Source organism: Hoplias malabaricus, chromosome 11 (genome assembly GCF_029633855.1).
Source record: "Hoplias malabaricus isolate fHopMal1 chromosome 11, fHopMal1.hap1, whole genome shotgun sequence".
Classification (NCBI taxonomy): domain Eukaryota; kingdom Metazoa; phylum Chordata; class Actinopteri; order Characiformes; family Erythrinidae; genus Hoplias; species Hoplias malabaricus.
The window spans coordinates 22,975,378-22,991,983 of NC_089810.1; the positions used below are offsets into that span (position 1 = coordinate 22,975,378).

At 42.1% G+C, this 16,606-nt stretch overlaps 1 protein-coding gene across 3 annotated transcripts in view; it reads right to left on the reverse strand.

Annotated features, from left to right (window-relative positions):
• zfpm1 (zinc finger protein, FOG family member 1) overlaps window positions 1–16,562 on the reverse strand; it is an 83,242-nt gene extending 66,680 nt beyond the window's left edge. For all 3 annotated transcript variants that reach the window (XM_066685354.1, XM_066685353.1, XM_066685352.1), the window contains exon 1: window positions 15,795–16,562. In XM_066685354.1, coding sequence (XP_066541451.1) covers window positions 15,795–15,834 — 40 coding nt within the window. In that variant the 5' untranslated portion in view covers window positions 15,835–16,562. The remainder of the gene's footprint in view (window positions 1–15,794) is intronic.
• Window positions 16,563–16,606: the final 44 nt, after the last annotated feature.

Below are 16,606 nucleotides of genomic sequence, written 5' to 3' on the forward strand. Positions count from 1 at the left end.
GGCCCCGGCCCGGCTCGCTCCGGCACTCAGATAGGGCCGATAACACACTGATAGATTACAGCAGATTGTTTTACTTCAGGGGACACTGCTGCCTCTAATACTAATACTCAGACAAGGCTCACCACAGATAGAGGGGAGGGGACCGGGGGCAGAGAGTACAAAGAGGAAAGGGCAAAAGGAGCCAAGAGTGTGTGTATGTGTGAGTCTGGGTTAGTGTGTGTGTGTGTGCGTGTAAAGGATATTCAGAGCAGATTCTTATCATAATAGGCAGTGGTAGTCTGACTGGTTTAATACGACAGTTTCCCCAAGCAATTATATATTTATTTCTTTAGTCCACCATCTGATTTAATAATATACACTATCGCAGAGCCTGATAAATCAGTCCATATCGCTCTTGGGCTCAAGCTAATAAATCTCACCACAAGAAAAAAACTAATGAATTAAAAATGGGCATATTTCATCTTGATTGACATAAAGAAATGTAATGCAAGCTGAGCTTATTATAAATTTAATGAGACAGGGAAGGGCACAAAACAAAAATCTGAATATACAGGATCAGAGTGTGGACTATTGTCCATGGAAGTCATTTCCAGGGGGGTAGGAGTAGGAATATAACCCCGCTTATAATTATATCTCATCCATATAAAACCCACAAAACCTGTATTTTGTACACTAGGAAATGTCTTATTTAAAACAAAACAACAAATATATTGGTTTAACTAACATAATAAACGTTATAAAACACATTTAACAGTATTTCTAACATTCAAACGTTTTATACAGCAATCCATAATGTACTACACATGGTATATTCCCATTTTACTTATTTATTCCATACCATTTGCAGGTACTGTACAAACACTGGCGATTTAAAGCAGTATATCTATCAATAATAGACCAATTTCCCATGTGCCGGTCGATGGAGTTAAACAAAGTAAGCAAAAGTTGGAAATGTGAGATTTATATTTAATGCTTGAGAGATACAGTCATAGAGTGTTCCACATTCGAGTCGAGGCACAAGCCAAAAGATTTCAATACCTTGAGTTTAATTAAGTATTTAAAGATAAATCACAGACCAGAGAAACATTCCACAACTTTGAAACCATTCAAATGTGAAGTTTCCCCAACAGTAATCGGTAAGAAGTGGAAAGGTAGAAAGACACTTATCAACTAATAGGGTTAAAGGTTGGATCGGTATTAGTAGTGTGTCAGCAGATGTGTGAGGATCAGGTATCGGCGCATCCCTTTCGGTGAGTAAGACTCCCTGCTGTATAATGGATGTGTAGAAAATTAAGAGGATTTATTTTTGTGTGTGTATTCATATCTTCAAGTTCATGTATTACTGGATGCGCAAGAACACACGCATGCAGACACACACACACACACACACAAGGCACACCTACTAAAGGCCTGAGGCACAAAGAGAGGAGGAAACCTGAGGCTGGAGCAGTGTGCAGGGACAGAGTGGCAGCTGACCAGCAGCTGAAAACAGGGTCAAGTGTGAAAGACAAGGCCTTCACACAAAGACCAGTGGTTGGCCCAACAACACACAAGAGGGCCCAGAAAAGAGGCTTGATTAAGCTAAAGGGGGGGGAGGGGGAGCCAATGCTCTAGTTCCCAAGAAAAATAATATACTCATAATAAAATAACAAGTGAAATCATCTACAAACATAATAAATTACACTTCTGAATATGTATTTATGGTGTTAAAATGTGGTAGACAACCAACAATGCATGATATGTATCATGATACTGTAGTCTTTCTGCAGCAAGACAAAAGTTAGTCATGGTGTATGATGATATTTAAATTTCGTAATCTGGAAAAATAAGCCATTCAAGATTGAAAAGGTCCAAAAATGCTAATCAGTTACAACAGTAAAAGGCTACGAGTACTGAAGATACCTATGATTTACTTAGAAAAACAGATTGTGGCATCATTTATCACAATAATGATAACACACTGTCATAATGCCAACCCCTAATGTACAGTATCAGGCTACAATTATTGCATCCTAACTGAGACAGATAACACCAATAAACATGAGCACTAAAAAGCCTAGCACTTGGACTCCAACATATGCTTAGAACATAGCATCTAAGGCACATAATAAAGCACAAACTTCATCAAACCATTGTATTAAAGCAGCTGAAACAGTAATTGTGATGCAAACGAAGGTCAGGTTCGTTCTCTCTCTCTCCCTCTCCCTCTCCCTCTCTCTATAAGGGGTGCTCGGCTGCATCCCAACAACCAGAAAAAACGCTGTCGTCAACGGGCAACAGAGGCCTATCATCCATGGCAACACATGCCTGTCCACTGTGTTTGGGGCTCTTTATTTGTGTCAGATTGAGGTTGGTCTTATCTGAGTCCAGCAGCTCTGGACCAGTGTGTGTGTTTGTGGCAGGGGCTAGGTGAAAGAAAAGCATGTGTGGCTTTAGAGGGAGTGAGAGAAGTAAGGGTTAACTCAAGTCCAATCACTCACCATCTGACAGAGATAGAGAAGAAAACACTGCACAGACTGATCTCACCCCCAGCCACTAAAAATAATCACAAGTGAACAATCGCTGCAGAAAAAAAAACAAAATAGCTTCGTATATTCTTCTTAATTTTCACGTCAACATTTTATCAGCAGGCCCCATGAATAATCCGTGCGGTAATTTCTTTCTTTCTCCCTTTTTGTTCCTGGCATTTTGGTGGAGCAAGATAAGGAGTAAAAAACAACAGAAGGGCTAGGAGAGTGAAAAAGAGAGATAGATAACATTGATATCAACTCCTACACAACACAGTCATTCCCTTATCTAGGCTTTTTATCACGCGTTCGGGTTTTTTTTTTTTCCTCCACTCCCCATGCTTCTGTGGCCTAACTGAAAAAAGGTCTACTGCCCTTAAAAATTAAGTGAAGCATTTGGTATCAAATTAACCTTATGCATGCTCCTTTTTAACAGGGCTGCTAATGTGAATAATTCAGCACGTGGGGAGAGCTTTAGGTAAGTGTAGCTAGAGAGATGGTCAGAGAGAAAAAGCAGAGTACAGTGGAAGTGTAAAGATTTGGTGGAAACAGCAGCAGTAATACTACACATGCGCGCACACACACACACACACACACACTCTTGTATTAAAGTATAACCATTTTTTAAATATGAAAGAATCCCAAAAAAGAGGGAGAAATGTATTCACGCACAAACTTATCTTTTCTGTCTCACACTCATATGGCCCCAGAGGAAAAAAAGTGCTCTCTAATCTATCAAGGTCAGTTACACTGCCCTGAACAAATAGCGCGTTGTTCCAGCGAGCAGCTCTCTATGTAAGCAGAGAAGTGACACACAGTCAGACAGACAGGCAGATAGACAGACAGATAGTCAGTCAGGCCATAAAACTGACAGAGAGACAGAATTTCTCTCTCCTAACAGTAACACACTTCCTGTGTAAAAGCAAAGCGCGCCGAAAAGAAAAAAAAAACTCAAAAGGCGGCTCACAGAGCTACTGGGCCGGGCTGTTGTTTTGCTGGCTCTGTGTTGGTTCGCTGCAGGGTCACAGCAGGCAGGTAGCGCAAGCGAATGGACTCCACTCATAAACCAGATGATATACAGAGAGCTACTAAAGGCAGCCCCAGATAGCAGCGGTGACATCAGCAGAAGTGATCCAGGAAGGTGAAGCACTGAGGGAAAATCTCCATTGGAAGGAAGTTTATGATGGGATGGTAGGAAAAGATAAAGAGTAAGTGAGTGCGAAAGAGAGAGAGAGAGAGAGAGAGAGAGAGAGAGAGAAAGAGAGAGACATCATGGTTTACTGTAAATGCAGGACCTTCATCAGTGCTATCTCTGTGGTATCTTAGTGGAGCGATCAGCGTTTTAAAAAAAGGCACCCTGGAAAAGCATGCAACTGTAACTGGGAGGTCATCTGTGCTGTGATAGGCCCATCCACGCGCTCCACCACTTCTTGTGGGACCCTAGAGGTCAGCTGAACTGCTTCCATCTTGTCATCTTTTGTCGCATATATCCAAACGATGCCACCGTCCTCCGTTTAGCTGAAATCGGATTCGACCCATCAGGATGAGTCTGGCTTTTCTGTGAGGGGGGGTGGTGGAGGAGTGTTTATGTACCGTGTGTTTATACAGATGATATCGATAGCGCTTTGTCGCGTATTAGACGACACGATTTCCAACGTAATAGTCCCAGAGAGGCTCTTGAATGGAGTCGTTCACCCCAACTCACCCTGTGTTTGCTCTCACCCACCCTCAGAAACTTCCTTATTAATGGGCCCATCTCCCAAATTTCATCACATTCCCTTGCTCGCCATCCCTTCCCCCACCCGTCCCCTCTATCCCACTTAAATAAACCTACAATGAAAGAGAAATTAACAGAGGAGAGGTTTTTCTCCCTGTCGCCCCCCTCCTCCCTCCCTTTCTAGATAGTGGAAGAGGGAGTAAGAGCGAGAGAGAGAGAGAGAGAGAGAGAAAGAAAAAGAAAGTGTGGGGAGAGAGAAAAAGATAGAGACAGAGGGAGGGAGAGAAAGAGAGAGAGAGAAAAAAAACATAATTTATCTGTGTATTATCAAGAAAGGCAGACACTTTAATCAGTCAGCTATGAAGTCAGTATTTCCATTCTTATCTGTCGCAGGAGTGGAAATGGAGAGCAGATAGCGCGCTGGGAGCCCATCGGTGGGCAGGAATGATAATGGGGGAGAGAGGGCTGGCTATTGGACCGCTGTGTCAGCTCTATCTGCACCCATTATCAAGGGCCTTATCGGCGCTGCCATCAGCCAAGCTGTAATGGGGCCAGTTCAACTTTCCACATTATCATACCGCCAAGACCTGGTTCAGTGAGGCTAGAGGTCTGACTGGAGACAGAGGGAGAGGGGGGGGGGTCAGCACAGAGGGGTTGGGGGAGAAAGAGAGTGAGATAGTAAGAGATAGAAAGAGGAGAGACTGCTGGAGCAACGGAAAGAGGGTCAGAGATAGAGAGAGAGAGAGAGAGAGAGAGAGAGAGAGAGAAAGGAAACAGAGTAGGACATTGAGGGAGAGGGGAAGAGGAGAAGACCTGGAGAGGGGAAGGGCGCAGAGCATGAAAAGCAAGAAAAGGAGTACCCATGATCCTCTCTTTCTTCAAACCAGTGTGCAGGATATGCAAACTGGGCCAAAGCCCAGCCAGGCCAAAGAGGCCAAAGTCTACATCAATTAAAGTGCTGCCATCAATATCCCGCCACATCGCAAGGCTGATAATCTAATCATTAACAACTATCTGATCACACAGTTTTTCTTTTGTCTTTTCATCTGCTGGTTGATTAGAAAATGAGCATAGGTCATGACCTTTGATCAACTCAATGTTTGGAAAATCTGAAAAAGGGCAGCATGGGCTTCACGATTGATCACTCTGATAAGAAGCAGGTGATAGATTTAAAGGCCACATCCAACATTTGCCTGAAATGTTTTCTTTTAAGGTCCACTTATGCCATACGCGCAAGTCTCTTCAACATTTATAACATAAAAACATTTTTCATAATTAAAAGTTCTATTTATTCTTTAGAATTTTGGAGGGTGTTTTGTAGCTGCTTTGAAGGCGTAGTTCACGATTGTAAAATTCCAATGATGTTTCCTCGCCATTTGCTAGCTCCCCACTTTGGTCCGGTCTGCTAGGCATTCTCTCTCCCTCTGCTCATGGCAGAGGCACCTAGAGTATGTTTAGACAAAAGGAAAAACTCCAAACGGTGAAAAGCACGAGTCAAGCATTGCTTTACTCCTGCTCCATAGGTGTATATCTATCTCATTATCTATAACCGCTTATCCAGTTCAGGGTCGCGGTGGGTCCAGAGCCTACTCGGAATCATTGGGCGCAAGGCAGGAACACACCCTGGAGGGGGCGCCAGCCCGCCACAGAGCAACACACACACCCACACCTACAGACACTTTTAAGTCACCAATGCACCATAGGTGGATAATACTGACTTATTGTGGCTGTTTCAGATTACTTAAGGTGGAAATGTCTCCAAACTCTGGAGACGGCTAAGTGCATTACCGAAAGTGCGACAAAAACAAACAACTCGAGTTACAAATGAGTTTCCTATGGTAATTCAACCAGTGAATAAAAACTTGTAGTTAAGTTTCAGCCATGTACAAAAAACATTCATTATTTTCCTTCAAACATACCCTTCCACCTTAAAAGAAGTGTTACTTAGAACTGCATTTCCCCACAATTGTTGACTTTACTTTTAAAGTGTGATAAATGCAAATGAATTAAAAATGTTCTGTTTGGCGGCCCATATTCAAACAACATTCCATCGTTGAAATCTTTAAATTACAAGCTATGCTGGAGGCTGAATGCACATATATAAACATGTTGCTTTGGGTGGCTTTCAGGATTACACATAATAAATTGATACATTTTGATGATCATTTCTACCCAGTGCATTACAGAGTACATTTTTACTTTGAGACCTAAATAAAGTTTACATAAACCCACTTCAAAAAGGGTAAAAAAAAAGTGAGGTTCTGTATGACATGATACATTTAAGAAGTCAAAAAATTTGTTGTCTGAATGAGGATGGATTCATGGATTTAGCATTTGGTTTTCAAGTAAAAAGGCAAAGCATAAGTAGCACACAACTGGCACTAGGAAAAATAATAGTCCTTAAGACTAGAGACTAAAGACTTATGCTTCTGTACTGAATCCAGATTTGTATGAGATCCATGAGAATAACAAACCTGTATGAGATGCTACCGTTGTAAAACAGTGGCCATGCTTCGGTTTGTTATTTTGGGGTTTTTTTTTTCGGCAAAATAAAATAACGCTGTAGCATTACTCCTTACCATTAGGTTCCACCTTCCTTATCCGCATCCTCTGAATCATATGATTGCTAAGACCATTGTAGCTCATTTTACTCAGACATTGGGCCATTGCCTACCTATTCTGTGCATTTCCACAGCCAGGGCTATCAGTAGCACATTGCTCACATGGTTTACACAAGAGGTATCCAAACTCAAAGCTGAGATCACTCCAAACCCACAGCACAGTGCAGAGTGACTCACTGTGCACACATCTAAGCCCTGGATAGGAGAGAGGGAGGGTAGTGATGGGGAGCCAGCCTCTGGCTCTCTATCTGTCCGTACTGTGGCCAGCCAAGTGGAGTGTGTGAGAGCAGAAAGAGGAGACACTCTGGTCTAGACCACCTCTGTTAAGGGGAGCTCCCCGGAGGCAGTCTAACCTCTCCTCTTTCTCAGGCCTTTGTCCCAGTCGCCCTGCTGTTCTTATCTCTCCCCTCTCTCCTCCTTTTCTAAACCAGGCCTTGCGCTCTTCGCCTACCACAGCTCTCCCTCTTAGCACCCAGCAAGGTCTGCTTCAGGTAAAGTCCAGGAGCCTCTACTCCAAGAGGAAGTATGATGGACTCCTGCAAAGCCAAGCTGCAGTCTGTGGGTGTAATTAAACCGTTTACAAACATGTGACTTAGTTCACAAAAGTAAACAGGTGAATTGTTTAACCCCTTAATGCTGGAGTAGGTGATTTTTCTTAAAAAAAAAATAACACTTTAAAATACTGATCATCCTGATCAGGGTGGTGGTTCTTCCATGTTGACATCTGCAAAAGATATGTATTTTGTATGCATGATAAGCTGTTTGTATGCAGGTCACACTGTTAGTACAGAGAGATGTAGTATGTCAAAGTGTGACTGAGCTAACAGGTGAATGTTAAATCAACACAGTTAGCCTACATGACAGATTTACTCTAGTTTTTAAAAATGATTCATGTAACGCAGAATTTGAATAAATCTAAGGATCAACAATCGAATAGTAAGCATGTAGTTTAAAGGGTTAAACAAACACACACGCCCTTAAAAAAGGACCACACCTCCACCCATGTCAACCTGATCAGTAAGCACAAGTTAGTTCTACACTGCACTTTACAGCCGCACTCTGAAGCTGTAAACCAGGTCGTCAGGGACTGTTTGCCCACGGAAGGCCTTTATACTCCCTGGAACACAGAGCTGAGCACAGTAGGAGAAAATGGCCTCTTATCGCCTGTGTATGTCTATGTGTGTGGGGGGTTGGGGCTGTCATAACAGTGACACACACACACACACACACACACATACCTCCCATGAGCCAGCAAACTGCACACACGCTAGGCCACATTGTCGTCACTCTGTACCTGTACCAATAGGAACATTTTCACTCATATGCTTTAATATCAAACGCCATGTCCTTGTAACACGGCACCAGTGTTAAATCGTATTGTTCAATTATGAGCGGAAAATCCCCTTTTAAAAGAACATCTCATTTCTCATCTTTTCAAGTAAGGAGTCATACATAACATCAAGATATCTATTCAAAACAGTGCCACTCCCCAATCCTCCTGTCCATGTTCCACTGTCACATGAAACTGATCCCCCACACCCCCCCCCGACCATGCCAATTAAGCACATCAAATAAACGAACATGACATCAAACCGAGCGTAGTAATCGGCCAATCTAATCAACCCCGTTAACCGTGATCCCATCAAATATGGCTCCTCCACATGGACACATTATCATATCTGCAGTCTCCATAAAGACTAACTCATTAACTCCAACCAACTCCATTATAAACAGCGCATTAAATCAACTCCATTACCCAGCCTTCATCAAAACAGAGCCCTCCCGCTTTGGAAACGTTACCTCCATTGCTATCGAAAACACTGCAAAAAAAAGTCTCTCCTCTCCATATGATTCCTCATGATAGCAGCATATCATGATTACCCTCATTGCGCCCCTTTGTTTTTTCACTGCAGGAAGACTGTGGGCTATGAGCTCCCTACTAGCGCATTTCATGTCAATCCAATCTTGTATCTTATACTCAGCTGAAAGTTGCTATATCTATTTTCAGAACATAAACAGAGTGTCGACTGCAACATCCAGCGGCAAGGACTGGTGGAAAGAGGAGAAAACTTAAGTTAAAAACAAGCTGATACAGTGAACTACAGAAGAAACAGGAATGTCACATGAGGCATAAGACTGACATCACTTACCAGGTGTGCTTTGCATGAATATTACTGAAGAGCTGTAAAGTAAAATGCAGCCCAACAGATAGCTGTGTGTGCACAGTGGGGAATAAAACTGGGACAAGTATGTTATCACTTTTATGAATGTTGTTGGTTTATTATCAGGCAGAAATGATACCATCATAGAGGAGCTGAATTTGTGTATTAAGACCTAAACTATATAAAAAAAAGGCACAAAATGCAGTCACAACTGTGTGTGTAAATGGAGTGAAAATCTGTTCTGGTGTTGTATTTTTAAAAAGAAATTACTTTGAAGCTGTATGTCTGAAACATTACATTTATACTGCCAGACTTTATGGCTAGAAAACACACTCCAGATATCTTTTAATAAAAGCCTACAACAGCTTTGTTTAAATCCTGGCAGGAACAAGTAACTTCAGTGTTAAAAGCGCTGAGGAGGGCAGGAGAGTGTGTACACGTGGGGTTGTTCCTCATAACTCACTTTGGCTTGTCCTCTGTGTAAATAGCAGGAAGAAGTAATAACTCTTCACAACACCACACAGCATCTTTTCTGTCACCGTGGCAACATCCAGACACTTCCTAAGCAGTAAATTTTAATCCGTGGATAGGTTACTGTGACCACGTCGTCATCTCACAAAAAGAAAGCATAAACACCTACAACCAATCAACCTAGCCAATCAGAAGAGTGCAGTCGAATCAGCCCTGTCAGTATGTTCATTACTCACAGTTTGGGAAAATTCACTGATTATATCAAACAAACACATAACTTATTGTGAGGCATAAACAAAGTTTTGCATTATAGAGACACTCACCCACCTCGGATAATGGCGACAGGGGGGTCACAGCGTCTACAGTGCAACACATAAGCTACTTTCCAAAATGAACAAAGTGACTACACACTGAATTAGAGTTGGGTGATATGGTCAAAATTTATATCACGATATATAATTCCAATATCGATATGAACAAACAAGAAACATGACATCACCATCAAACATAAACCTCTTGGCTTTGTCAATATTAATTTTAAAGTTAGTTTAAAATATTAAATTGATGTCACTGAGCTGTAATGAAGGCCAGTCAGTGTAAATTTAAACACTATGTTTAAAAATCATATCGTTATTACTGAAAAATGTTATGCTACAATATGGATTGATATATTTTTAATTACTGTCCAATTTAGACTTGGCACTTCACAACAAATTCCTCTGAATGCCTTTCTTTACATTTTAATGTTTTACTAAAAACCACTGTGGAATACTTCTTTAAACTGAAGTTAGGGTTACAACTCCAGTTTAGGAACCAAACTTGATCCAGAAGGTCGATACCGAGATGACCTTGGTCACTATCCCAATGTATAGATTTTCTGCTGAAAGCAGCAGAGTGAAGGATAAAATATCCAGACAGACATCTTAGATACAGTAAATCTGGCGATTATACCTTCTCTTGGTTGGCTTCTGCAAAAACCTTCCACTTATCTCCTACACACACCACAAAACAAACACAAAGTTAAACATAATACTGTATTTAAACCAAAATTATATAGTTCCTAATTGCCTCCTTGTGTATAAATATTTACTATATGGCAGCTATCAGGAGAATCTTCTCAGGCCCATCTGCTGCATTAAAGGAAGCTTGCACCTGCAGCCTCATGTCACTGAGCACTCAACAGAAAGGTATTTAGAGAAGGATGATAGTTATCTATCAAAAGTCCTTTCTAGGAAAAGCGCAAGGCCTATGCTGAGAATTTATTTTCTTCCTCCCACCTTGCTCTCACGGTACGCTCACTATAAAGCCGCAGGAGGCGGCTTTGTAATTATTAGTTTCACATAGCTTCACTGCCTTGATTTAAATTAGGAAATCATTTCACATCTTTAAACATATTATTTTAGGACAATCTCCTGCGAAAGCTTCTGCTGTACTACAACGCTTCTGCAATGTCCATAAACTTAAGAAGTGTATTGCCCAGTATCTAATAACTTGCAGCAAATCAACACTAGAGCCCAGGCTGCTGATGCTACGCTCTCATTTCCTTTTAATTTCTATACATGGCTAAGAGCTGAGCATTTTTCTTTTACTTTCCAAAAAAAAAAAAAGCTCTCCCCAGATAATCATCGAAGAACAAAAAAAATCCCCTGCATCTCAATGCTATCTTATACAGGATCTACAGTGAGTAATATGTGGAATTAGTTTTAATTAAATTAATCGACTATGATGGTTGTTAGGAGAAAAACACATAGGGGCGGGCAGAGGGGAGGGGTGCGAGAGAGGGGAAATAGAAGGAAGGGGAGAAATGCATTCACACCTATCATCTAATTATACAACAGCATTAATCACATTAGGGCTGGAACTGATTGCCAGGGTCCAGGGCCCTGCTGCTTCTACGTGTCGCTTTGTTATTGCAGCAGAGTCTTAGCTCCTGCCTGCTCTGGCCTGATAACAACTCTTATCTCACTTGGCAATCTCTATCTGCACCGGAGATCAGGCCCCAGGGCTTATCAAAAGTTCACATCGAGCTAAAAGCAGAACAAAGGAGGAAAACACACACACATACACATTCACACACATAGGCAAAAGCCACCAAGAAGCTGTGTGTGTGTGTGTGTGTGTGTGTGTATTAATGTGTTGATGAATGTGTGAATGGGTGTATGTGTACATACTGAACTGAATGTAGGGGTGTGTGTGTACACATGTGTATGTGGTGTACAAATACAGTAGAGAACTATTATGGTTCAGGTCTGGTAATGAATGTCAGAACTTTTGTAAAAGTAAGAACAAAAACTACTCCCACAAATATGCTAATGTGTGCTATCTATTTTAACAAGCTCTCTGAATTATAAGCAATAAGCTAATAATTTACACCATTTAAAGCTGATTTTACCTCATTGTTCCCATCACTTGGAAATTGAAATGTGATTCCTCTTTCTAATGTTTTTAGTCACTAATCTGCTGTTAGGCCTTTAGCTCAGCTTCTGAAGTCCTAAAAACACCCTAGATATTTTTCTACTGGATATTTCAAGAATTTAACCCTTTTCTTTCCTAAAACAAAATAATCAAAAAATTTGAATATAACAAATATATAGGGTATATAAACTAAACAACACAAAGAATTTGTTTGGTTTTTATTTCCCAGATATTATTCAGCATTTTTTGAATGTGCAAAGCCCTGGGGGTTCCTCATATATTAATTTCTCTATTATGTTTGTTACTATGAGTGTTAAAATATGGGTGTACATATTTGACTATGTGTGTATCTTTTCTTTTATTCAGCATGATGTTTTTTTTTTTGTCAAGATATTAGATTAACGCTCAGGTCAGGTGACCCCTTAAAAAAAAGCTGAACCTGACAACAGTAAATGCCGGCACACAGCTTCAGCACAAAAAAACAGGAACTGTAGATACAATCACATGTCCACAGTTTCAAAAGAGCAACACAAACAGCGTCGGCAAGGTGGTCACTCAAACGAGCGCAACTGTCTGACCACCATGCACTTGGTCAGCACTCATCTCAAATGCTCTTGAGCCTCTGACGTCAAACAGCGTGACCCCATGCATAAAGCACGGTGACCTCGAAGCTGTTTGAATGATGTCAGGCGGTGCAAAGCTATCTCTGTTATCTCCCACCATCTCTTTCCTCTTATCGCAGCACCCATCTGCATGGCTGCCTTATCTGCCCTCACTATCTCAGTGTGGGAGCTGCTTTTAAAACCCAGAATACATCCATCTATCGTTTCTGTATTCCTGCCTCTCTCCCCTAGCCCTTATCGCCTCTGCCATCCTATTCTGCTCTTATCTGCTCCTCTCTCTCTCTCTCTCTCTCTCTTTCTCTCTCTCTTTTTAACTTATCTGAAGATACACCCAGCCAGTCCCAAACAACAACACAAACACGACAAAGATGAGAATGCAGCAGCCAAATGTAATTATAATGCCAATTCCATCCACGCAATCGCTTCCATCTGTCTCACGCCAGCACAATCAGCACAGAGATCGCCGCCTCTCTTATCTCGTCTTCCATCTCAACCGCCAAAATACAAGGCCTGGGATCCAGCCCCGTTGGGCCACGTGGCTAATCTCTTCATCAGGGAGGGATGGGCTAATCTATCGGAGCGATCTTCACCATTGGGAGAATGACGCACAAAAGGCACACACAAATATTTCCTCTGAACACAGACTTCCATGATACCATATATTTGCAGCTGAAGGCCTGGATGGCAAAATCCCCCAGGAGAGGTGTCACAAAACAGAGCAGTCGCACATTAATAATACCCGGGTGTTTTGTTGTTCGCATCTACAAAAAGACCGCCATGATGAAAACAGTGCTAGCTTTGGAGTTGAGAAGACATTTTTGTGTGGGCCTAAGAAGCCATGACATTGGTTGAAGGAACAGCTTTGTCTTCCATTCAAAACAGGCCTTTAAGTCTTCTTTGCTGGTCACAACACCTAGCATCTAATATATCTATATAACCTAGTCATTGAGTTATAGTTGCCTGACCTCATCACAAACCTTTGTTTGCAGATACTTGTGGGAACTACCTCTGACTGCAAATGCTGAATCAATATTCAGTCTGTTTGTTATAATAATATGCATATGACTTGAGGAATGATCATCTCCCAGAAGAAAGGTTCACAAAACCCACCCTGTATTTTGTCTCGTCAGTTCATCTGAAATTCTATCATTATCTATTCTATCTTTAAATACAACAATAATAAGAACACCTCTGTTACTTGATCACATCTAATGCAGTTCCATAATCATGAAAGGATTTTACAGCATGCAATAGGTTTTCTACAGGAAAGCAGAGGCCACAAGTGCTGCTTTTCTGCTTGACCTGAAATAGGTGTTCTGATAGCAAAGCAAGCATAGATAATGTCAGATAGCTGTCATTGGGTGAAAAAACAGGGAGTTGCTTTAAATAAGCAGACATTGCTGGTGTGAATAAGACATGAACGTCTCAATTAAGTACAGCACGAGGTTACTGGCATGACTGCCCAATGATGCAGCTTTGCAGTCGCTTAAACAAATCGCACTACCGCCCTTTACGCTCAGTGGTATATGCTAATGTTGCCTTATCAGACCATTTTTCTTTCCTTTTCAAGAGTCGCTTTCTGCCTTTGACTCACATTAATATTTATTTTTGAGCAGCCCTTTCAAACTCAACCTCCAAGATATTGCTACTGTGCTTATCACATCAAAGCATCTCTTCTGGATGAAGAACTGAAACAGCGCCTGGCACCAGAGCAAAACGACTTTTCAGCACTGCTGATTCTTTTGAGGGGGGAAAGAGAGGGGGGGGGGGGTGTGAGAGAGAGAGTGTGTGTGTGTGTGTGTGTGTGAGAGAGAGAGAGAGAGAGAGAGAGAGAGAGAGAGTGAGAAAGAGATTGGTCAGAGAGACAGAAATGATGGGGCTGTGGCACTACGTTTTATTTTTATAACATATCCGTATTATCTGCCAGATCGGAGATGTGAGATAGACCTTCACATATTTCTAAACAGGAAGAACTTGTCAGCCTCGAGTCAGTCATCTGTGAGTCTGTGTATATGAAGGGGTTCTGCTGTGAGGCGCCTCTACATTATAGAGTTAAAAGCGGAGATGGGGGGGAGAAAGGATCCAATTGTAATCCGCTATCAGGCGGAGAGATCAGCAGGGCGCTATCTCACGGCCCATCTCTGGAGAGAGAACTGAAAAGCCGGGGGAAAATGCAACGCCAGCCTCGCTACAGCCACAGACAGAAAACAAATAAAAAAAGATCCAATTTTAATCCTTATCTCGCATGAGATCGGATCCCTTGTTTATCTGAACTCACATCAGCTTTCTTTCTTTTTCAGAAAACAGCGACGTTTCCACAACAGAGTTTAAACAGGAAACTACGGTTACACTTCAGCCGGCGAGGGAAAGGTTGAAGAGGGGGAAATATGGTGTAAATACACAGAACCTTGGGTTGAAAAACGCCTAGAAACATGTTAGGAATGAGACACTGCTGGTTTAAAGAAAGTAGCATAAGCCTGTAGTTTTAAAATAGTTACGTATTTTATATATATATATATATATATATATATATATATATATATATATATATATAAACTTTGGTAAATAAACTTGTTGACTGACTCTCACTTTCTGTACATACCTTCACGGGCCTAACATTGCATAGTGTCACTTACAGAACAAACATAAAACTCAAATTTAATCGTTTTTAGCTGTATTTGAAAAGGCAGTGTAGAGATTTCATACAATTACTAATAGAAAACCGCCCAAAACGACCTTAGATTATTCTTTTTCGTCGCAGGCTTTATACATATGTTTAGATAGGTGGTTGCTTTTTTGTAAAACTCTGTAGATACGGGGTTTTGCTTCATCTATCCCTTTACTTAGTCACTTGATTTTTAGCGGTGCGAGAGAGGGCTGAACTCGTCTGGCGCGCGCTCGCACCTATCGCAACTTCTCAACGGTTTCCAAGAAACGTTGGTGTGTGTTGCGGTGACACGCGAATTAACACAACAAATCACAACGTGCTACCACGGCCGCGTCCTAAACCACACACACCAAATATAGGGCTACTACACACAGTACATAGCATACATCACATTAGCCTACTACACACGGTACATACAGACAGCCTGGTTAGTACACTACACTCAAATATAAGCTACTAACGCGGTGCTGTTTCTGAATCTCTACTCTAGAAATGGGTTGTTTTGGACGCGGCCAACACGTTACCAACGTTACCAAGTTTTTACCCGTTGCCATGGCGCCGGTTGCCGGTGAAACATTGCTGAGAGAGGAACTCTAAACTTTGCTCTTACGTTTGATCTGACGGGGCTTGCTCTGCTTTCTTCGGGACATGGCGCCCGCTCCTCGCGCTCCTTCAGCCGGTCGCGACGCGGATTCAGCTCGCGGAGAACTAGCAGCTCTGGAACACGGCTCGCTCTCCGCCCGGAAACAACGGCATGACCCGCTCCGCTGCTCGTCAACGCGGGAGCAGCTACCTGTGGCCGGAGCGAGCTTCAGTCCGTCCGTCTGCTTCTCGCCGCGCGCTCCGAGGAACAGTCTCCGTTCACCGCTTCACGCTGCCGCCGCCGCAACCGGGGGTACGTCTCCGGTAGCGTTCAGATGTGTGACTTCGGAGGAATGCAGACCCGGAGCTGTTTATTTTTGTTGTTTGTGGAAATGTCTCGCCGCTACGTTACGGGGAGAGGGTGGGAGAGAGAGAACACTTCTCAATGGGCGCTCGCTCCCTCGACAGGCTCGTGAAGCAGTGGAGCTGAGCACGAGGCCACGCCCCCGACACGCCCCCTGCGTGATGATGACACGGCGCTGGAAAACAAAAAGGCTTCAATATTCAATAACAGTCTCACACCGTTTTTTAGCACGGACACTGTTTACTTTTCACTGGACACTCGCTTGTGCTGCCAGACTTACTGTGTTTACAACGGTTGCAAACTCATTCTAACCAGGGTAATTTGTGCTGTTTTATTCAAATTTAAACATATGTGGATTTCTGTCCTTGTAAATGTGTATACATATCAGCTCTTTGTCTATCTAATTCATACATTCATTCATTTATCTTCTATAACCACTTCATCCTCTTCAGAGTTATGTCCAGAGCCCACCTAGA